The sequence below is a fragment of the Girardinichthys multiradiatus genome, chromosome 18, assembly GCF_021462225.1.
Source record: "Girardinichthys multiradiatus isolate DD_20200921_A chromosome 18, DD_fGirMul_XY1, whole genome shotgun sequence".
NCBI classification, from domain to species: Eukaryota; Metazoa; Chordata; class Actinopteri; order Cyprinodontiformes; family Goodeidae; genus Girardinichthys; species Girardinichthys multiradiatus.
Window position 1 is genome coordinate 18,636,088 of NC_061810.1, and position 21,932 is coordinate 18,658,019.

Consider the following 21,932-nt stretch of genomic DNA (forward strand, 5'->3'; position numbering starts at 1 on the left):
AGAAAGCTTAAGGTATGTTCACAAATGAGCGTACAGGAAAGTACAGAAAAATGTTTTTGTTAACATGGTTTCATTAGTAAAGGCACATTTTAGTGTGGTCCCTAGCAATCTAAAGGGACATCAAACCTAGAAAAAATTAGATGAATTTATTCAGTTTTAATACACACATCAGCCACTTTTTTAGGTGCACCTTGCTAGAACCAGGTCGACTGGGTCGGCCTGCTTTTTGCAGTACTTGGAGATTTTTGTCCGTATTGACACAATAGCATCACACAGTTGCTGGAAAGCAAAACTCCCCCACACCATTACATCACCACCGCCACCCAGAACCACTCATACAAGGTAGGATATAAAAACCAAAGATACTTGAGCTTAAGGTCACAAGCTGATGGCCGGACATTCACCTTCAGGATTTATTGGTACGGAATTGTTTGGTCTTATCATTTTAGCAAGTAACCCAGATCCATAAGCAGCCCCAGACCACACTACCATCACCATGCTTGACTGTAGGTTTAAAGCTGGTGGTCCTCGTTACACGTAGACCACAAAAATTTATTAGTATGGTGTAGGGCCTCCTTTTGCGGCCAATACAGCATCAATTCGTCTTGGGAATGACATATACAAGTCCTGCACAGTGGTCAGAGGGATTTTAAGCCATTATTCTTGCAGGATAGTGGCCAGGTCACTACGTGATACTGGTGGAGGAAAACGTTTCCTGACTCGCTCCTCCAAAACACCCCAAAGTGGCTCAATAATATTTAGATCTGGTGACTGTGCAGGCCATGGGAGATGTTCAACTTCACTTTCATGTTCATCAAACCAATCTTTCACCAGTCTTGCTGTGTGTATTGGTGCATTGTCATCCTGATACACGGCACCGCCTTCAGGATACAATGTTTGAACCATTGGATGCACATGGTCCTCAAGAATGGTTCGGTAGTCCTTGGCAGTGACGCGCCCATCTAGCACAAGTATTGGGCCAAGGGAATGCCATGATATGGCAGCCCAAACCATCACTGATCCACCCCCATGCTTCACTCTGGGCATGCAACAGTCTGGGTGGTACGCTTCTTTGGGGCTTCTCCACACCGTAACTCTCCTGGATGTGGGGAAAACAGTAAAGGTGGACTCATCAGAGAACAATACATGTTTCACATTGTCCACAGCCCAAGATTTGCGCTCCTTGCACCATTGAAACCGACGTTTGGCATTGGCATGAGTGACCAAAGATTTGGCTATAGCAGCCCGGCCGTGTATATTGACCCTGTGGAGCTCCCGACGGACAGTTCTGGTGGAAACAGGAGAGTTGAGGTGCACATTTAATTCTGCTGTGATTTGGGCAGCCGTGGTTTTATGTTTTTTGGATACAATCCTGGTTAGCACCTGAACATCCCTTTCAGACAGCTTCCTCTTGTGTCCACAGTTAATCTTGTTGGATGTGATTCGTCCTTCTTGGTGGTTTGCTGACATTACCCTGGATACCGTGGCTCTTGATACATCACAAAGACTTGCTGTCTTGGTCACAGATGCGCCAGCAAGACGTGCACCAACAATTATTATTCAATTTGTCCTCTTTTGAACTCTGGTATGTCACCCATAACGTTGTGTGCATTTCAATATTTTGAGCAAAATTGTGGTCTTACCCTGCTAATTGAACCTTCACACTCTGCTCTTACTGGTACAATGTGCAATCAATGAAGACTGGCTACCAGACTGGTCCAATTTAGCCATGAAACCTCCCACACTAAAATGACAGGTGTTTCATTGTCCAACCCCTGTATGTAGTAATTTTAGGCACTCCTGGGATGCTTTACCACTGCTCCACGTTTTTTTCATTTGTAGATCATGGCTCTCACTGTGGTTCCCTTATGACTGACTTTGTTTTAAACTGTCTTGCCATTTCTTTAGATCCGGGCATGATGTTTTGCTTTTCAGATCTTTGTGTCTATTCCATGTAGTTAGGTTATATTTAAGTCAGGGGTACCCAAGTCCAGTCCTCAAGAGCTGCTATCCTGCAGCTTCTCCATCACACCTGAATCAAATGGTTGAATCCCATCATCATCTTGTTATTCAGCTCTGCAGAGACCTGGTAACGAGACATTCATTAGATTCAGCTGCAAACAGTTCTTCTATGAGGTCATAGTTATTTATCATACAGTAAGGACCTCTTGCACTAAATGTGCACCATGTCAGTGAACATAGCAATTTCAGAGTTTGTTGATGGGTTGCTTCAAGGACTTCTGACACAACAGATGAAAGAATGTTTTATTCCTGCAGCAGGTTCATAAAGTTGCCAAATTAACCTCTTATTGCTCATTCTTAGTATTATTTAGTATTATTTTTATTTTTCTGCATCATATGCAAACAGCTGTTCAAATACATTTTGGAAGTAGGCCTAATTTAAAATTCTGCCACCTCTGTTCCTTTTCAGAGGTGAGATCTCATCTACTGAACTGGGAAGTAAATAAATATGGATTTCTATGAATGAGAAATGTGCTTAGGTTTTATAAACAACATTTATCCTCTGCAAACATTCTCAATCAGATCATTTCTCCAACCCTGCCTCTTTGCTTCTGCCATCCCTGTAGATCTATTTTTTCTCCACCCCACTGCCTCCTGTTTTGCCCTTCTCCACCTTCTTCTGTCACCATCACTCTGCAGTTGTGATAAAGCTGATTTCCCTTCCCAACTCAAAGGGAGAGAGGAATGCAGAAGTGCAACAGGTGTCTCATTACTGTGCTAATAGTAGTCCATGGGTAGACAAACACACAAGTGTGTTTTTTTACAGTGATACGTGATGGCAGATATGGTGACTTCACTGTTCTTCACATTCCTCTGTGTCTCTTGGTTATTGCATGGATGAATTACCAAGAGTGGGTAAATTGAACCTTCTGATAGCCTGGAGCCAAAATCTATCATGAGACCAATGCCCACCTGATTCCCACCAGTTATCAGAGGTAACAGCTACAGCTACAAGATTTACTGTGAAGCTGAGACTTTGCATATTGCATTGCAGTGGTAGGATGCAGAAGAGTTTCACAGTTCCAGAGAGTTCTAGTGAGCTCATTATCCCATCCCTCCTCAGCATCCCTTAATCATCAGCTGGAGACTTAGCTTGTTTCGCTGAATACACGACTGCACAAACAATATTTCACACTTAAACAAGTCCTAATGAGGCACATAACTGCTATTTTGTGCAAGGCAGTATGTGCTTGTTAGAGCACTATTGCTGGTTAAATTGTGTTTTTCTTCTGAATTGCTGTGAGCGCTGAGGGCTGTGTGAGCTGCTTCTGTCTATGTGAGTGTGTGCTCATTGTAGATGTTTGTGGGTCGTTGCTTGGTTGCATGTGTGGCAGCTATTCATACTCACATACTCTGCAGTATCAGATAACCAAGAGTGTTTGTGTTATTGGAGCATGCTGAAAGTGAAACTGTTATTAACGAAGAGAGGAATGCTGAATTTTAAGAATAAGTAGGTGGGGAAGCTCCTCAATCCATTTACAGCTGAAACCAGGTATGTGCGCACACTTTAAAAAGCATCATGTAATCATTATTTCCTTAGTGGCCGACATTAGACGTTAAGTTAGAGTTACCAAATGTCTTTTATTTGATAAATGCTACAATAAGCAAGATATATATATATATATATTTTAAACTTTTTTTCAAATTCAGAAGTTTACATATTTGGTAGTGCTAGTTGCCTTCTAAACCATACGAACTAGGTCAGATGTTTTGGGTGTCCATCCTCAAACTTCTCCCAATAGTTTGCTGGAACTTTGGCCCATTCCTCCTGACTGAACTGGTGAAAGTGTGTCACGTTTGTAGTCCACCTTCCTCACACACAGCTCTGGCCAAATGTTTCTCTAAAAGGCTGAGGTCAGGGCTTTTTGATGGCTAATCTAGAATGTACAATAATCCTAAAAATACCTCCAAAACACCCACACAGGATGCTGCCAACCCCTTCACTTTAAAGCTGGGATGGTGCTGTTGGGCTTATAAACTTACTCCCTGTTCCTCCAAATACAGCAGTGCTGATTATGGCCAAACACTTCAGTTTTAGTTTCATTGGATCAACAAACATGTCTTTTAAAATGTATGTGTTTGTCCTTGCATGGATTTGCAAACTGTAATCTTTAATTATTATACTTTTGGGGTAATGACTTCTTCCTCTCTGAGTGTCATTTCAGCCCATGTCGGTATTATTTACACTCTCTTGCCAGCTTTATCTTCTCAAGGTCTATGGGTTTTATTTCAAGGTTGCTCCTCACATCTCCTCACATGTAATTGTGTCAACAGATGAAATGATACCTATGGGCATCTGGAAGTCTTACCCAAGGATGAACCAGATTTGTGGAAGTCCACAACTCCTTCCTGATACACTTCTGCTAATCCTAACTGACCTAAAACAAGCAAAGTTTAATCTGATTTAATCTCTCCCAAGAGAAGTGTGAGTTATGCATCTGTTTATACAGTATGTAAAAATCTGGTTTCAACTGTATATGAGGAAAGCTCCTTTTTAATATGATCAGGAAGTATCCCATGCAGCAATAACAGTATTCATTTACACACTTTTGGATAAAGTTAAATCCTTAAAAGCAGTGAAGTCTTGCAAAGATTATTCTTTGCCTATGTGTTTTGTGTGTGTCTGCGTGCATGAAGCTCATGGCTCATTACTCGTCAGCAGGAGGACATGAGAGGCCATTATCCAAAGGACTCTGAACTATAAATATTTGATATGTCTCTAAAGAGGATGTCCTGTATCTCTCATAATACACACCACATGTCATCTGATGACCCAGCTACCATTTAAAATCATGGAAATACTTGGTGGCCTGCTAAAGCACTCTGACCCTTTGAAGTTTCACGCATTTTCTTCCTTTATGACAACAAACTTTAATTTATTTTATTAGAATTCTATGTGATAGACCGATACAAAGATGTACATATTTGTGAAGTGGAAGGAAGAGGATTTGTATGGTTTTTACTTTTTTTTTTTTCACAGATAACAATAGAGCAATGCACATTTGTATTCAGGCTCATATTCAGGCTCTCCACCATCTAGAGACTAAAGTGTTTATCCATTTTTCTTTGTGAAATATTTCAATCTTAGTCAGATTGGATTGGAAAGCATCTCTGAACTTTGATATTTAACACAGATTCTCAGTTCGATTTAGGTGTGGTCTTTGACTGGAGTATTCGAACATAATGTCATGCTTTGACTAAAACCATTAAATTTTAGCTCTGGCTGTATTTTTAGGGAAAGTGAACCTCTGTCCCCATCTCAGGTGTTTTCTTCCAGAACACATACATTTTAGACAGAGATTATATCACACACGGGTGGACTTTATTTACTAACATGGAGACTTCGGAAAGCAGTTGGTGGCAGGTTTCATTCAGGGGAATCTGAGAAAATGGCCCTAGGCCAAATAAAGATCACACTTTCGTATTTTTATTCGAAAAAAAATAGACCATTTGCCCTTTTCTTTCCACTTTACAGCCATGCACTACTTTGTGTTGTAATGTGACATAAAGTGAAAAAGGTCAAGTGGTGTGAATCCAATTGATAGGTGCTGTGCATCAATCGTGTATGGTTTGTTCTTTGGTTTTCCCGTTTCATAAAAAAACGAGAAAAAACGAATACTCAGACATTTTTTAAGTTTTTTGTTTTGCTTTAAAATGAAATTAGAAAAAAGAGACAGTTTTTCTTATTTTAATGGTTAAAAGAAATACATGTTTTATATCTTGTTATTACAACACTTAGGACCTTTTGGCGCAGCCAGATACTGGCAATGGTTGCACTCGAACTTGGCATTGATTACGGAACTTGCGAAATTCTGTTCCCCTGAAATAATCTGCTCCCCACAACACCGGTGGTAACCATGGGCACTACATGTATTTATAGTGTTCCCACATCACATGTCGCTTACCCGAAAGCACTCTGTGGTGTGCGGTCGGCGGGCACATTTTGACTGTGCCAGATATAACAAATAGGTTGTGCTGTCACACAACCTATTTATGCACAAAGTGTTTGCAGGGGTAGCCTGTATTTGTAGATGTCTATTTCATTTATTTGAAATAAAAGCTCATCTGATACTGTTTCAGCTTGTGCTACCTCTGTATTTTATAAATGTAGGGTATTGTGATGGAGGGTTTCAGTGCATCAACATGTGATAGCCATATTGTAGTGGTTTTAGAAAAGTTTTCGTCGTTCAGAAGGATAGTCATCTGGACGCACTACGGTAGGAAAATCTGACGAGGTTCATTAAAACAACAGCCACATATTTTGTTTTGGATTTAGATAGCTAAAGCAAAAATCAAACACTGTGTTTTTTTATTTTTTATTACTTCGATATAACATTTTTACATTTAGGTTTCAAAAACGGAAAGACAAAAAAAAAAACACTTATTTTCTTTTGGCCATTTTGTTTTGAAACGAGAAAACCAAAGAACGAACAATACACAGATTTATCATCTATTACCGAAACTTTATTTCAGTTGAAATTGAAGAATTTCAGTTGATCAAGAAAGGTTTATCTAATAAGATGGTTGATTAGTGCGATTTGTTGAATCGAGGGAACCTGTGGGCTCTGCTTGAGCGATATGTAAAACCTTCCCCGCCATCAAAACTAGACCATGTCATATCAGTCGTTTTATTTCTCCCAAGGTAGCCTTTCACTATATTTAGATATCGCTTGCATTTTTGGGTATAAAGCAAGTTTATGGATCATGATCAAATGAACCAGATCCTGGATACCAGCAGATGAAAAGAACTTGCTACATAGGGTGACTGGGTTCAGTCTTATAGACAGGGTTGAGAGAGAGAAGTAGAGTCCCTGCTCCTCCTCATCGAAAGAAGTCAGGTAAGGATGTGCAGGCATCGCCTATGAGAGGGAGATCTGTCTTTTCTGGGTTTTTGGCTTTTACCTCCAATCTTGAAAAACCAGAAGACAATATATAGATTGATGGAATATTTACATTTTATACTAGAAGAGTTGTTTTTTTTCTATTTATCAAAATATCTTTATTTTATACAAATATCTGACTTATAAAATATAAACAAAAATAATTATTAGCTCAAATAAAAAGAAGCTTGCACATAGTGCTCAAGTCTCTCACAAGCAGTTTTTGACAATCTGACTAAATGAGGACAACGTTACCCAGCTGGCTTTCCTTCGAGGAAAAGACGGGTTTTTCTGTGTTGTTGTTTCTCAGGCTATAAACGTTGCTGAAGGGAACACAACAATTGAGACTGTTTGCATCCTTCACTCAGAGAGAGTCATAAAATGATACACATCCTGCTGGTTTCCGGCCCCTTTACTCGGAGGGGCAACGAGTCTACTGGCAGCTTGGGAATGCCGTCCAAGACCTCCAGATTTGGCAAACAGGAAAAAACACTGCAAAGAGAGAAGAGGCAGAGACAGCAAATGAAAAAGACCTCCAAGAAATGCATCCTATAACCTCAGTCTACCCACTGTGCACGGTAGTCCCGACTAAAGGTCACTGGATTGCGGGTCAAGTTGAGGGAGCGCAGTGGGCTGCTCCCCAGAGCCCCCAGCCCCCGCAGGGAGCTGATGGCGTTCTCCGATAAACAGAGGTGCTCCACAGCTGGGAGCTTTGGCAGCTGACGCAGACACACCAGGTGGTTACGATGCAGGTGTAGCATTTTGCACCTGCTTGGACGAAAAGCAAATAGCACTTTTTGTTAGTACTGAAGCTTCATCATAATTAGTAAAAATCTTAAAAGTCCCAGAAAATGAGATAATTTGTAGAAGCATCTAAAAGAGGAACTCGGTATAGGAGTTATTCTACTGTCTTTAAGACAAGAATAGAAAGGGATTCACAAAATAACATAAACCCAAAGCAAAAAATGTTTAGCTGGTATAAGGTTTATTAAACAGCAGGGCCAAGAAAATACAGGCAGTCCTGATAAATAAGTGGCATCAAACGAGCCTAATATGGATTCAGCTTTGATCCAGAGACACGAAAATGTATTTTTTTTACACCTTCATTTAAACCACTTAAAAGAGTGCCAGTTGAGTTTCAACAGCTGACAGGAATGCCATTTGGTGAATACTTGTATCAGAGCTGATCATACACATAGATGCAGCCCACAGCCTAAAGGAGGAGCAGAAGAAGGCTGGGGCTGATATACAGTATGTTACTACTTGAGAAAATATTTATTTCTCCATTTAAACCACTGAATGCATTCCATGTATTAAAAATGCAAGATTGTCAAAAATATAACTTTTTGTTATTTGGGTCGATGATTTACTTGGATACCAAATTAGGCGTTTCATATATAGACCAGGGATTTTACTATTCATTCTTACTAGAGCAGGCTTTACCTTGGCAGACGTACTGAACTCAGGTCAGTGAGTGAGTTGTCGATCAGCTGTAGTTTCTCCACACGGATCAACCGTCGGAGGATGCGGAAAAAGTTTTCCCTCTGGTAGGGATCACCCAAGTCTTGGTAGGACAGATTTAGCTCCTGAGGAGAGGTAGGTGACAAAAACATTAGCAGGTGTCAATGCTCTGCCTTTCTATTTCTATTCTCTGTTTTCCATCAGTATTTAGCTTCTTAAGCAAGGCAGACATTCCTTTATTGCCAGCCCAGGTAAGGATGAATAAACAATATTATAATTTATTTAGGTTTTTAGTGCAGTATCATAATCTTAGAGTGGCATACCTTCCTGCATGACCTTGTGGCAGAAGAACTCATTCATAGTTCAGCTAAACGACAGAGTTTAACTCAGACATACACAGTTTTCATAGCCTGTTAAAGAGTGATGATATGTTGGTTTATACACTGTCTACTACGAGTAGAAAGAAAACCACTCAAAAGCAGGATTTTTCACCAAATTATTTGTATTCTTGTTGTCCACGTGAGATAAAATATCCACATTGGGAAAACAGCAGATTTCTTCACACTGAATTTCTTTAAAACAAGTGTCTTTGTTTTTCCTGTTTTGCTAGTGATCTGAGCAGCAGATGGACATCCGGGGAGAGTCCGATTACACCCAAGTACGCAGGTACAGATAGCGAAATTCAAGTCATACAGGCTTTGCTGTATAGCTGACTGGGAGGATGAAAACAAGTTGAGTTTTTCAGCAACAAACTTTCCAGGTGGTGTGACATAAATTACTTTGTGGACAAGCACCTCAACTGTTAAGGATGGTGGAGGATCTGTGATGCTGTTTTTCCTCCAAAGGCCCTGGTAACTTTGTGAGAGTGCACTGCACAATGAACTTTTTGAAATACCAAGAGAGTTTAAATATAAATGTGGTGCCAGAAAACTAAATATGGGTCATCAATCATCATCATCAACAACTCTATTTATAAAGCGCCACAGCTGAAACAAAGTGCTGAACATCAGGGATAAATAGAATAAGAAAAAAAAAATCTAATAAAATAACAAAGCTAAACACAATGTAAATAAATGAAAAACCTAACACAAAACATAATAAAAACCAAACAATAAAAGATAAAATCAAATAGTAAAAGGTAAATGGCCTGAACTTGTATAGCTCTTTGTCTAGTACCAGGACTCCAACACGCTTTACACTAAAAACATTCACACACTGAGAGTGGTAAGCTACTTTGTAGCCACAGCTGCCCTGGAGCAGACTGACAGAAGTGGGGCTGCCATACAATCGGCGCCACCGGCACCACCAAGCCACCATCAGCAGGCAAGGCGGGTGAAGTACCTAAGGACACAAAGACTGAGACGGATAGAGCGGGGGTTCAATCTGGCAAACCACCAGTTACAGAATGGACTCCAACCACCTGAGCCACAGTTGCCCCCAAAGGCCAGCGCCAATAAAAGTTGAGTAAAATCAAATCTCAGTTGGGTTAAAGGCCAATGACCAATAATTAGTTTTTAGACAAGTTTTAAAAATGGACAGTGAAGGGCCCTGTTGAATGTGCAATTAATTGCAGGTAATTGTGGTACACTGAATATCATGTAAAATTATCTCATGTGGAATCTTTAAATATGAAAAACAAAATATATAATTATGCTGCAATAAAGGATGAATTTATTTTATGGCTTTTTACACATCCTAATTAGGGGTGTCGATAACTGTGGAAGACTCTTTACACAAATTCCTGTGGCTTACTAGACAGTTTTCCCAATTCTCTTGCAGTCTCTCCTCCCAGCTCTGTCCTTCCTCTTCTCTCCTCTTCCTCCTTCCTCTCTTCAAACAGAAATCTCTTCCTTCTCTAAAATTAAAGTCCTCCTCTGATGGTCCTTATTGTGAGAAAAAATACAACATGATTAACTGTGACAGCAGTTTTAATAAATATTTTGATAATATTTAGATACATATATATCTGCTTGTTGTGCACTAAATGAACGGAGAAAGTCTGTTCTTCTCCATAATCCAACAGGTAAATAAATTAAAGCACCTGAGAAACATTTAACTGGTAGACATTAAGGGGGATTCACATGCCTTCTCTAACCCGGGGGCAGGTCAGCTGGTCGCCGGTGACATCACACTGCTTCAGGCGGTGCCACGGCACAAACTGGAAGCGGCTTGAAGGAAGCTGCCGAGGAGAAGAGGGTGAGAGGCTAATTTATGAGATGGTTCAGTCACAATGTAGGAATCTATCTGAACATTATTATTCAAATTCATCATGAGTTTTGCTACAAGGTGTGACACATACACTCAGTATATAAAATACTAAGGTAGCTTGATTTCAACAGCAAGTTATATCCTTCCCCCAAGTTTAATCGAAATTCAGTACAGAAAAGGGGGGATCCTTATGTTTAATGTACCACAGCTTCCCATCAGCTTAACTCCACAATAACCCACAATTAATGTGCCATCAAAGACAATTACACGTGTTAACAGATTGACATGCGTTCAGGTTGTCTCCATGGCTGACGGCAGCCACCAAAGTTTTACTGCCTGGAACGACACTTTGTCTACCATCTGTATCTTTCAGCATGTGAAGCTAACCTTTAAATCAGTCCATGCATTTTTCCAGCAGCCACAGTAATACAGGCATCACATTTTTACGAACTCAAATAGCAGCTCTATTTACCATCCATTTACCACAGCACAGACCTGTTCTGTTGAATAAACCCTAATGTTTAAATGTGACACATTTATAGGACATTTTAATAAATATATAACCATCTGCAGCATAAATTCCTTTTATATATTATTACATCTTTTCCATTCTATGCATCCAGTTGTAGATGTAGCCCTCAATTCTTCAATTTTTTGACCCTTTCTTACCCCGCAAACTCATTCTTGATCACCACTACCTTGCCTTTGTAACTTCACACACACATCTGTTAACATCCCCCCCCCCCACCACCACACACCCACACACACATCAGATGATCCCAGTGCATCTGACCACTGCACACCTGCTGACAGAGTGGACATCTGTAAAACAGCCCGAGACACCTGATCTTGTCATATAAAAATAGTGAAACGGTAAAATATTGTTTTGCCATTAAAAACAGGGGTTCTGTGTACAGTGCCCTGGAAAAGTATTCATAACCCTTGAACTTCAGCACATTTTTTGGCAAATCTTATATCATAGACTGACACAAAGTAGAATATAGTAGTAATGTGGACGAAAAATAATACATGATTTTCCAACGTTTTTACCCCAAAATGTTTGGAAAACTGTGTCATGCATTTGTATTTAGCCCCTTTCAGTCTGATATACCTAAATAAAATCTAAGCAAGCACTTGCCTGCAGTGGTTACCTAGATGTTACCCCCTGTACCCCGGTTCATCTTCCAACCATGCAATGACCGTAAACGCACAGCCAGGGATATTATAAAATGATTTTAGGTTAAAGCACATTTGCATATTAGAATGACCTAGAATATCCAGACCTTCAATTGAGAATTTGGACATCTTTAGATGTCCAAAGCTGGTAGATTCATAACCCAGGGGATCTGTGACTGTAATTAGAGTGAATGATGGTTCGATAAAGTATAGAATCAAAGAGGCTGAGTACAAACGCACTGTTCAGATTTCTATATGCAAAATGTTTTAAAACACATGTGTTCTTTTCCTTCCAATTTGCAATCATGCATTATATTACATTAGTGTATAGTTTAAAATCCCAATAAAATACATGGAAGTTTGTGGTTGTGAGAAAATGTTAGAAAACCAAAGGGGTGTGACGTTTTGTAAGGGACTGTAAATGACAAAAGTGCAATACATCAAAGGTGACCCTTTAACGGTAGGTTGTATGTGTACAACATCTACATACTGTAGATCTAATTGAAGTGGAGATATTTCAGATGGGGGTGGGAGGCCAGGGGCATGAGGGTCAAACAGCAAAGGATATATGGAAAATGAGACAGCACACAAAAAAAAAAATGGTAGAGAGGTATAAAGACAGAGAAAGCAAGGCTCGAGTCTCATGCATGGCTCCGAGCAGCAGATGTTCGTGTGTGTGTGTGTGTCACTCACAGGTGTAGATACCAGTCCAGAATCAGGACTGTGGTCCACTGAGAGAGGTGTGCGTGTAACTCCGAGCTCTGAATACTGGGACGAGTGGGATTTTGGAAAGCTTCCGCTGAGAGTGTTCACACCAGAAGAACTAACAGAGAAAAATGGAAGGAAGAGGAAAATATATAAAAACAATATATAAAAAAAACATGACATGAGCATGATAAATTACTGTGTTCCACCTCCCTGTTTAAAGGGGAGTTGTATGCTGTGTTATCGTAATGTAAGCCCTGTGTGTATGTGCTGACTGACACCCTGACCACCGGCCGAGTGGTTAGAGTTACAGTGATCTGGGCCTGACAATGCAGATTAGGACCCGTTGCCATGGCACCAGTGGACACCTGAGCAGGTGCTGTTAGCTTATAATAGTCCCTGTCTGCAGGTGATAGATGGATCCTGATGTTTCTATAATTTATCGGGCATGTTCTTTATCTGCTTAACATGAACCAGAGCAAAAAAAAAAAGAAAAAAGGAAGAGATAACAAAACATTTTGCAGTTTTATTTTAAAGGACCACTATTAAATTTGTTCTGAATGGTACATACCTTTCTGACATGTCCCAATCGCCTTATGATGGATTCTCCAATCCTTTGTTAACACATCATGAGCGGCTGTAGCCCAGCAGCTGTTACCCATGGAGCCTGTTGGCTTTGTTGATATTCACTCAGAGAAAGTTATTCGTCACATCTGCTCCCTAACTCTGGTCCAGTCTGACACCGGTGCGGAACTGACCTCTGCTGTGTGTGAATGACGCCGCTGCTAGGAAGCTAGATGAAACTGCCAAGCTCCTGGTTGCCGGGCAACACTGTTCCGGGTCACTTTTTTTCACGACCCCATCTGGAAAATAATGTTTCAAGAAAACTTTTCAAAACTGACTTTTTCTTTATTGAACACAAAGATAAACACCATACACTTAATTTATTCGCTTGTTTGAATTTTGAAATTCTCTGTTTACAAAAATAACAATGTCAAAGTTTTTTTAAAATAATGATTTATTTATTTGGGTGGATCTTACTTTACGTATGATGCATAGCATGTTAGCATGCTGGTTCAAAGGTTGTCTGTTCTAGTACAATCACGTTCATCTGAAAATTAATATTCAAGGTAGGCTTCTTAATAAAAGATAGTCTTGACTCTGGTGGCTTGGTTGTGCTCAGCCCAGAGAAGCTACAGAAAGCCTCCTTCATGTGGGCCCACCTGTAACAAGGAACATCAGGATCAGGAGCCATGTAAGCTTGGTGGCAGGTGAGGGCGGTGGCTTTGTTGTGGCATTTCCCGGCACAATAATCTGGTTTAGGGGACATGGGACCTCAGTGGTGTGTAAGGAGCTGGAGCCGGTGAGTGAGGTTGAGCGAAATCAGCTAGATGTAGTTGGACTTGACCTCTAGGCACATCTTGGGCTCTGGAACCCAACTCCTGGAGAACAGCTAGACTTTTTCCTACTCCAGAACTACCTGAGAAGCGTGGCAACGGCCTGGTCTGGTGATACTCAAAAGCCCATAGATGAGTCCCTTGTTTTTCCACAGTGAGCGAGAAGGTCGGCTCTTTGCAGCTTCAGGTTACAGGAGGAATGGTTCCTGACAGTTGTCTGTGCTCTCATGCACTGAATCAGTTTAGATTGTGAAAATATCTTGAAATAATAAACATGTTTTTTCATGAAAAAAGGTGATATTTAAGATAAGGCTATTGCTTTCAGTACCAAAAGCTGAATTTCACAGTATTTCTATCTAGCTTTCACATATGCGTATACACTAAAATGTACTTTAAATGGTAAAGCTGCACGGACCTCAACTGCCTTTAGGAAATTACCCTAAGCCCACAAGCATTAATTTATTATACTGTAATGTTATCTACTGTATGTATTTGTGTTGTCTGAGTATATGCTCGGTACCCATGTGTGGATGCTCATTTTCAATAAAACATTGCAAAACCCCAAAATATTACATAGCATATGTATCAATATAGAAGCTCTACTTGGTGTCTGGATCTAATCTGATGATTGTCACATTTGACATTTTAGGTCCAGCTTCAAATACAGTGGATTGCACTGGAAGAAGTTTAACTTAAGACTGTTTTCAGTTGCCACAAGATCCATTATTAAAATCTTATTTAAAAATAAGTAAATTACTTTCATCTGGTACATAGATTTCCTTTGGGCCTTCCTGGGCCAGAAAGAAAGTATTCAAAGGACACCTCTGACCCGAATGCCTTAGGTTGCCCCAGTGTGGATCAGGGGGTAGTCTGAGTAGTGAAAATGGTTGCTAGCTCTAAAGTTCATCACAACTTTTACTGCAAAGGAAAAGTTACATTTACCTGCATAGTTGCATGGAATCTTATGTCAAAAAAACAGCACATTTTATGATGTATGTCACCTAGCGTGTTGTGTGCACCAAATGAGTCACAGCAGTGCACAAATAAATAAGCTACATAAGAATAGTCTTAATTACTGATTAAGAGGGAGATCTTGGGCTCCTTTTTTATTTTTTGAATACAGTCAGCTGTTTGTTACAGAAGTCTGCAAGCATTTTATTTCAGAGCTGCTGGTGTGAGGGTTTTGAATGTATTTTGTTGTTTTTAATTTTGTTGTGTGAGATATTTAATCTCCATTTCTTGCATTTTGTATTTACTTATTCTGTTACTGTCTAATATTTAAACTCGTTTTATGATCTCAAACTAGTGTGATTTAAAAAAAAACTAAGACAACAGAAATCTTGATAAAATGCAAGAATTTGCTAGATGTCCACATCTAAATGCTGTAATGTTTATTGTCATGGGTAAGAGGAGTGAAATGCACATGAAGTAGACATAAGGCACACATATCATAGCAGCTGGTGCAAGATAAATAACCTCCTACACATGAGCTATAGTTCCTCAACAAGATAGCCGGTTGATAAAACACACATTGCACACTGAAGATATTTATATGCATACACCTTGAAAACCTAGCAACTTCATATCTCATATAGTACTGAATGTGGTTGATTTAACCAGAGGTATAATCCCTTCTCTGCTTGTGAGTTTGTTTTCTTGAGCTAGGGGATGAAAAATTGACTTTGACTAGAGAATCCTTGGCAGGACATTATGTTATAGACTTCCTGGAAAAATAGAAAGTGTCTGCTGTGGCAGTGTCTGATTACTCAAATACTGAAGACTTGTTTTTAATGCAATTTTTTTGTTTTTCTATTTCCAATTCCAATTTATTTTTAAATAACCAAGTGCAGACCTAGCAGAAGTTTATATGTTTTTGTAAAAGTTATAAAACTTTCAAGCCATGTTGTACTCGTACTCGTCATCTTCCACTTATCCGGGACCGGGTCGCGGGTGCAGCAGACTCAGCAGAGACACCTAGACGTCCCTCTCCCCAGACACCTCTTCCAGCTCCTCTGGGGGGAGTCCAAGGCGTTCCCAGGCCAGCCGAGAGACATAGTCCCTCCAGCGTGTCCTGGGCCGTCCCCTGGGCCTCCTCCCGGTGGGACGTGCCTGGAAAACCTCCCGAGGAAGGCGTCCTGGAGGCATCCGGTATAGATGCCCGAGCCACCTCAACTGGCTCCTCTCGATGTGGAGGAGCAGCGGCTCTACTCCGAGCCCCTCCCGGATGGCCGAGCTCCTCACCACCCTACGGAGGAAGCCTGTTGTTCAAAGCCCAAATTGTGTCTTTTAACAATACAAAAGCAGTCTTTACACTCAAAAGGTTATATATCTATCTGTCTCAGAAACAGAGAAAGAGAGAAATATTTTAATGGAAACACATTCATGTTTTGTCAAATGAACCAATCAATACAGCTGGTGTTACTGTTTCTTACTAAATGTACATCCAAAAGAGCATTGCAGATCTACCCGCATCCTCTGGTGCATCTCCATGTCAACCTGGCCTAGTTGCACAACCCCCTCGACTCACCTGTAAGATGCCCATCTGTTGCTCAATTAACCATTCCCATATGATAAGGCATAATAATTCCTCAGCAGTCAAGCTATGTGCCTACAGCATAAAAACAAATGTCTCAATACTAAGATATTTTGTAGGAACTTAATGCTTGCAGAGTTCTTTTCTGCAATAAATAGTACACATATTTATGTATATAGAACACAATGCCAATCATACAGGTATGTAATTAAAGTGTCGCTCTTAAAGTGCGAACATTTTGTGTGTCATATGTTTGGTAGCAGGTGAGTGAGAAGCAGAAATGGCTGAGCTGAACTTAAAGGGGCTGTGCATGTATTACATCCAGTGTGTTCCTGTCGCTCATACAAACCGCACTTAACTCGTGAATATTTACATCTTCCTTTGTCTGCGTGTATGTATCCAAGAATTTAAAGCTTCCAGTATAAAAACACAGTCACATTATGCAGTATACTGTATGTATTCTTCATATATTATATTGTAATTGTAATTGGATAATATATATTCTTTGTAAAGAGTATAAAACACAGCTGAAGATAGCGATAGAGAATAGGTAGCAATTATGACGTCAGGAATTGATTTGCAGAGACAGAGCGGCCTCGCCTCTCGTCTACATGGAGTCGAAGTCTTGGTCGAAGGGCTCAACGACTTCAGGGGTCATGACTCTGCCCATGAAGAGGATTGAGCCTTAAAGAAAGACAGAATAACACAAAGAAATACACACATTGAAGGTGAGGTTACATTTATTCAAACAGCAGCAACCTGATATACGCGTAGAATCAAGTTTTCCAAATTTTCTTATGCCAGGACTTAATTGTTTTACATATATAGTGCCTTGCAACAGTATGCATACAACATTTTGTCAACTTCAGTGTAATTTATTGGGATTTTATGCAGTAGACCAACAGAAAGGTGTGCTTACATATGGAGTTGAAGGAAAATGGTAGATTGTGTTATTCAAAATGTTTGAAGGTAAAAATATGAAAACTCTGACATGCATTTGTATACAGCCTGCTTAAAATTAATAGGATCATCATTTGCTATAATTCCAACTGCGAGTCTTGGGCAGTATGTCTCCACCAGCTTTGTACATCTTGATACTAAAGGTTTTGCCCAGTCCTCTTTGCAAACTAGCTCAGGCTCAGTCAGATTGGATGGAGAACACCTGTGGACATTAACTTTCAAGTATTGGCACGTTATCTAATAAATTTAGGTCAAGGCTTTGACTGGGCCATTCTAACACGTGTATTTGCTTTCACCTATAGCATTCCATACTCCCAGACTTGCCCTGTATTTTAGCTCCATCAAATTCCCCTAAACTCTGAGCAGTTTCTCTGTCCTTGCTGAAGACAACAATCATGGTGTTCAAGGTAATGTCCAGTTTTAGTTTTCTGACACATATAGCATTTTGCATATAAGCTAAAAGGCAAAATATTGGTCTCACATGACCAGAGCTCCTTCATTTCCACCTGTTTATGTAACATTTGAAGACAATTGATTGCACTGGATTTTATTTATTTATTTAGATATTTTTTATGTGAAAATCATGTATTCTTTCCTTCCACTTCACAAACATGCATTGCTTTATGTTGGCTTATAATGTACAAATCTAGTAAAATACTTTAAAGTTTTTTTGTGACAAAATATCAACATCAATACTTTTGGACTGCTCAGTGCACAAGGCCCTTGATATTCTTCTATATTTATATGCACACATACCTGTTTTTCTATTTCTGATGACAAAGAAGAATGGGTGATCCGCCATGACCTGCGGGTACAGCACCAGAGTCCTGGTCAGGGCAATCATTCCTGACAGAAAAAAAGACAGGGACGGTTCAGAAATAGTTTATTCTATTTGTTTACAGTAATCAGTGTATTTGAGGTTAAATCTGGTGCATGGAAACCATTCACATGAAAATAAAAAGCATTTGTAAAGGCAGGATAGGAAAGGAGGAAAAGCATACCAGATCCAACAGCTCCTTCTGAACCCTCCTCTGTCACCTCCAGGTAAGCCTTCTGCACTGCCTTTCCAATGTAAAGGTCCTTACCATCTGCACAACACATATAAATGCACAAATGTCTGTATGCATAGGCACATCTAGCTAAAGGATGATAACACACTAGTCTTGAGGGTGTATTAGTAAAACCAACACAGAGAGATAGATCGCTTTAAGGGGCACCTTGTTTAAGATGTTATGTCTGTTCAAAGGATACAGCCTAATTATTTCCACAGAGACTGAAGGTGAGTTAACTGGCCTTTCTCTTATCTGCCTGCCACTTGCTCTGAGTATATGACAAGCTGAAGCTGTTTGAACAGGTGAGTGCAGAAGTCGCTTTTCTGAGGCTAAAGACTAGGCTTTACAATGTAATCCCCTTTTTTCCACCTTATAGGAGTGAGCTGATTTCAACAACGTGATTAATGTTACGAATACATGACCAGTTAAAGGTTTTCCTCTATCATTTGTTGTGTATTAGTTTATATGTGTTCACTTTGGGTCTATTTCTGGTATAGAGGTAAATATCGCAACATGTTCCTGTATTATACTGTATTTCTCTGACTGCATGTATTTCAGCTTCACTTTGAGGATATATTTTTACTGGTTGATGTGACAGCTCCAAACTGCCCACTCACTGACAGTTACTGTGGTTCCCTAGAAGGTATAGAACACTACCTCTTGCAGCCAAGAGGTATATCGCATTTCATTTACCAGCTTTTACTATACTGTTTGTGTCTGTATATTGTGTCTGTATCTATGCGATTACTAACAAAAATAACTAGAGTGTATTGTAAACTGTACCTCAGCATTTTTGGTATGCCTAGTATGAACTGTGTGTTATACATAACCTGTCATGGCAGAGAGATCGGCGTCATTGGTGAAGATTTTTGTAATTCCCAGATCCTGCAGGGTGGTTTTTAGATCAATCTTTTGCTCCACCTTAAACCTGATAGGGGATGTAAGTTAGTCAAATGCAGGATTAGGATTATAAATCAGACTGTCAAAGGATCAGAGGAAAACTGATTATAAATGAGCTGAAAATGAAAATGCATTATTAAAAAGTATGATGTGGCCTACACAACCATAGGGAAGGAGTACTATGATATTGTTTTTGCTGGATGTTTTTCAGGGGTATCAAACTGAACAGCGCTGAATGCATGGCACACTTTCCGATTTTAATTAAAAAATATATATATATCTTTTTCATTTTCTTTCGATGATGCTTGTTCTAATCTGTCACATAAAAATCCCATAAAATACATTGTAATTATTGATAATAATAAAAAAAAAAGTAGAAAAGGTTCAACTCTGTATGCAGACATTTGCAAGACAGTAAAATCTTTCTGCGGTGTCGTAAATGAAGAATATTATAAAACAGTATTTGTTTCATAACTGTGTACTGGCCATGGTTTGCATAATTTTAAGAAATACTAATAAAATGGAACATAACACATAGCAATGTATAAAAAGTTAACATGCTGTATAATCAACATGAATAATTACTTATGTCATGTCAAATGCATGTTACTTCCTGACAATTTGTACCTGTTTTAATATATTTGATCACAATATCTTTAGTTAAGTGTCTATGAAAATATAAAGCTCTGCAGACACTATGGACAAAGACATGCTTTTAAAATTGATTTCACGCCAACGACAGATGGGGAAGTAGATCACGCAATCAAGCATTAGGCAATGGACAGCCTTAATCCAGGGCTGATATACAAGTGGTGTTGATGTGCCTCTTTATGTTGTTTCTCACCTAGGCAGGTACACCTCCACCTTCTGTTGTTTGACATTGTTTGCCCACTCCTCCAGCAGTGGTGCTTTGATGATGGGCTCCAGGGAAGCCAGAGGAACCTCCTGCCGGGGCAGTACAATCATCATGGACATGTCGTCGCCCTCATAGGGCATCTCTAACACTTGGTACACACCGCCAGCCTCCTGGGATCCATCACTGAACTCACCTAATTGACAGGAAACAAACACAATGCCACAATATCAGTATACAAGTGAACCCGAGCACACACTAGCATTGGGTCTGGAATTTTGTCAAGGAGAAATGAATCCATGAATCTGCAAATTAAGGCATGCTGCTAAAAATAGGCTGGATGTAATTTTTCAATCAACATCATTTTTGAAGTGTTTTAATTAAAATAATCTATTCACACTCGAAAAGGTTAGGTATGAAATGATTTATATGTATACTAAACTCGTTTAGAAAAAAAACCCCATCAGTACTCACAACCACCACTAAAGCTGAAGTAAACCTGCCTTAAAAACAGGTGAGCATAAATTCAGCTAATTCTGGAAAGCATGAAAAGTTAAAGATGCTCAGTGTACTTTAGATATAACAAAGCAATTTTTACAAAGACATTTCTAAGAAAATTGACTAATCATATTATTGCAATACATCTACAATATAACATTTTGTTTTTAATACTAAAAAATGTTAATATGTACTTTGGGATGTCATCATAGTGAAAGCATCAGCGTGGTTCCTGTAAATACAGGTCCTTCTCAAAATATTAGGATATTGTGATAAAGTTCATTATTTTCCATAATGTCATGATGAAAATTTAACATTCATATATTTTAGATTCATTGCACACTAACTGAAATATTTCAGGTCTTTTATTGTCTTAATATGGATGATTTTGGCATACAGCTCATGAAAACCCAAAATTCCTATCTCACAAAATTAGCATATCATTAAAAGGGTCTCTAAACGAGCTATGAACCTAATCATCTGAATCAATGAGTTAACTCTAAACATCTGCAAAAGATTCCTGAGGCCTTTAAAACTCCCAGCCTGGTTCATCACTCAAAACCCCAATCATGGGTAAGACTGCCGACCTGACTGCTGTCCAGAAGGCCACTATTGACACCCTCAAGCAAGAGGGTAAGACACAGAAAGAAATTTCTGAACGAATAGGCTGTTCCCAGAGTGCTGTATCAAGGCACCTCAATGGGAAGTCTGTGGGAAGGAAAAAGTGTGGCAGAAAACGCTGCACAACGAGAAGAGGTGACCGGACCCTGAGGAAGATTGTGCAGAAGGGCCGATTCCAGACCTTGGGGGACCTGCGGAAGCAGTGGACTGAGTCTGGAGTAGAAACATCCAGAACCACCGTGCACAGGGGTGTGCAGGAAATGGGCTACAGGTGCCGCATTCCCCAGGTCGAGCCACTTTTGAACCAGAAACAGCGGCAGAAGCGCCTGACCTGGGCTACAGAGAAGCAGCCCTGGACTGTTGCTCAGTGGTCCAAAGTACTTTTTTCGGATGAAAGCAAATTCTGCATGTCATTCGGAAATCAAGGTGCCAGAGTCTGGAGGAAGACTGGGGAGAAGGAAATGCCAAAATGCCAGAAGTCCAGTGTCAAGTACCCACAGTCAGTGATGGTCTGGGGTGCCGTGTTAGCTGCTGGTGTTGGTCCACTGTGTTTTATCAAGGGCAGGGTCAATGCAGCTAGCTATCAGGAGATTTTGGAGCACTTCATGCTTCCATCTGCTGAAAAGCTTTATGGAGATGAATATTTCATTTTTCAGCACGACCTGG

At 39.8% G+C, this 21,932-nt stretch overlaps 2 protein-coding genes across 5 annotated transcripts in view; both read right to left on the minus strand.

Annotated features, from left to right (window-relative positions):
• Positions 1-1,665: 1,665 nt before the first annotated feature.
• LOC124883545 lies at positions 1,666-15,824 on the minus strand. 4 transcript variants are annotated; one of them, XR_007042235.1, is made up of 9 exons: positions 15,765-15,824; positions 13,024-13,315; positions 12,441-12,570; positions 10,449-10,542; positions 10,116-10,246; positions 8,346-8,488; positions 7,473-7,673; positions 7,158-7,394; positions 1,666-2,086 (listed from the first exon to the last, which is right to left on the minus strand). XR_007042235.1 is itself a non-coding variant. In XM_047390676.1 (8 exons), the coding sequence occupies exons 2-8, from the start codon at positions 13,032-13,034 to the stop codon at positions 7,277-7,279; spliced, it is 828 nt and encodes a 275-aa protein (XP_047246632.1). In that variant the 5' UTR covers positions 13,035-13,315; positions 15,765-15,824; the 3' UTR covers positions 4,576-7,276. The 4 variants fall into 4 exon arrangements, 2 of the variants coding, with proteins under 2 accessions (XP_047246632.1, XP_047246633.1); XR_007042236.1 differs by lacking the exon at positions 1,666-2,086 and adding an exon at positions 4,573-6,931; XM_047390676.1 differs by lacking the exon at positions 1,666-2,086 and having other exon boundaries at positions 4,576-7,394.
• Positions 15,825-16,166: 342 nt separating this feature from the next.
• The window catches only part of serpini1 (serpin peptidase inhibitor, clade I (neuroserpin), member 1), a 31,187-nt gene continuing 25,421 nt past the window's right edge, over positions 16,167-21,932 (minus strand). The window contains exons 5-9 of the mRNA XM_047390718.1: positions 20,139-20,343; positions 19,225-19,322; positions 18,344-18,430; positions 18,099-18,188; positions 16,167-17,066 (exon numbers count right to left, since the gene is read on the minus strand). Of these exons, the coding sequence (XP_047246674.1) occupies positions 16,990-17,066; positions 18,099-18,188; positions 18,344-18,430; positions 19,225-19,322; positions 20,139-20,343 (557 nt within the window). The 3' untranslated portion in view covers positions 16,167-16,989. The remainder of the gene's footprint in view (positions 17,067-18,098; positions 18,189-18,343; positions 18,431-19,224; positions 19,323-20,138; positions 20,344-21,932) is intronic.

Bases quoted from the DNA above. Each gene is read 5' to 3' on its own strand.
- LOC124883545 (XM_047390676.1), bottom strand. The intron at 10,543-12,440 runs GTGAGTGACACA...TCTCCTCGGCAG, and splicing joins CTGGACTGGTATCTACACCT to CTTCCTTCAAGCCGCTTCCA. The intron at 8,489-10,115 runs GTAAGCCACAGG...ACCTCTCCTCAG, and splicing joins AGAATTGGGAAAACTGTCTA to GAGCTAAATCTGTCCTACCA.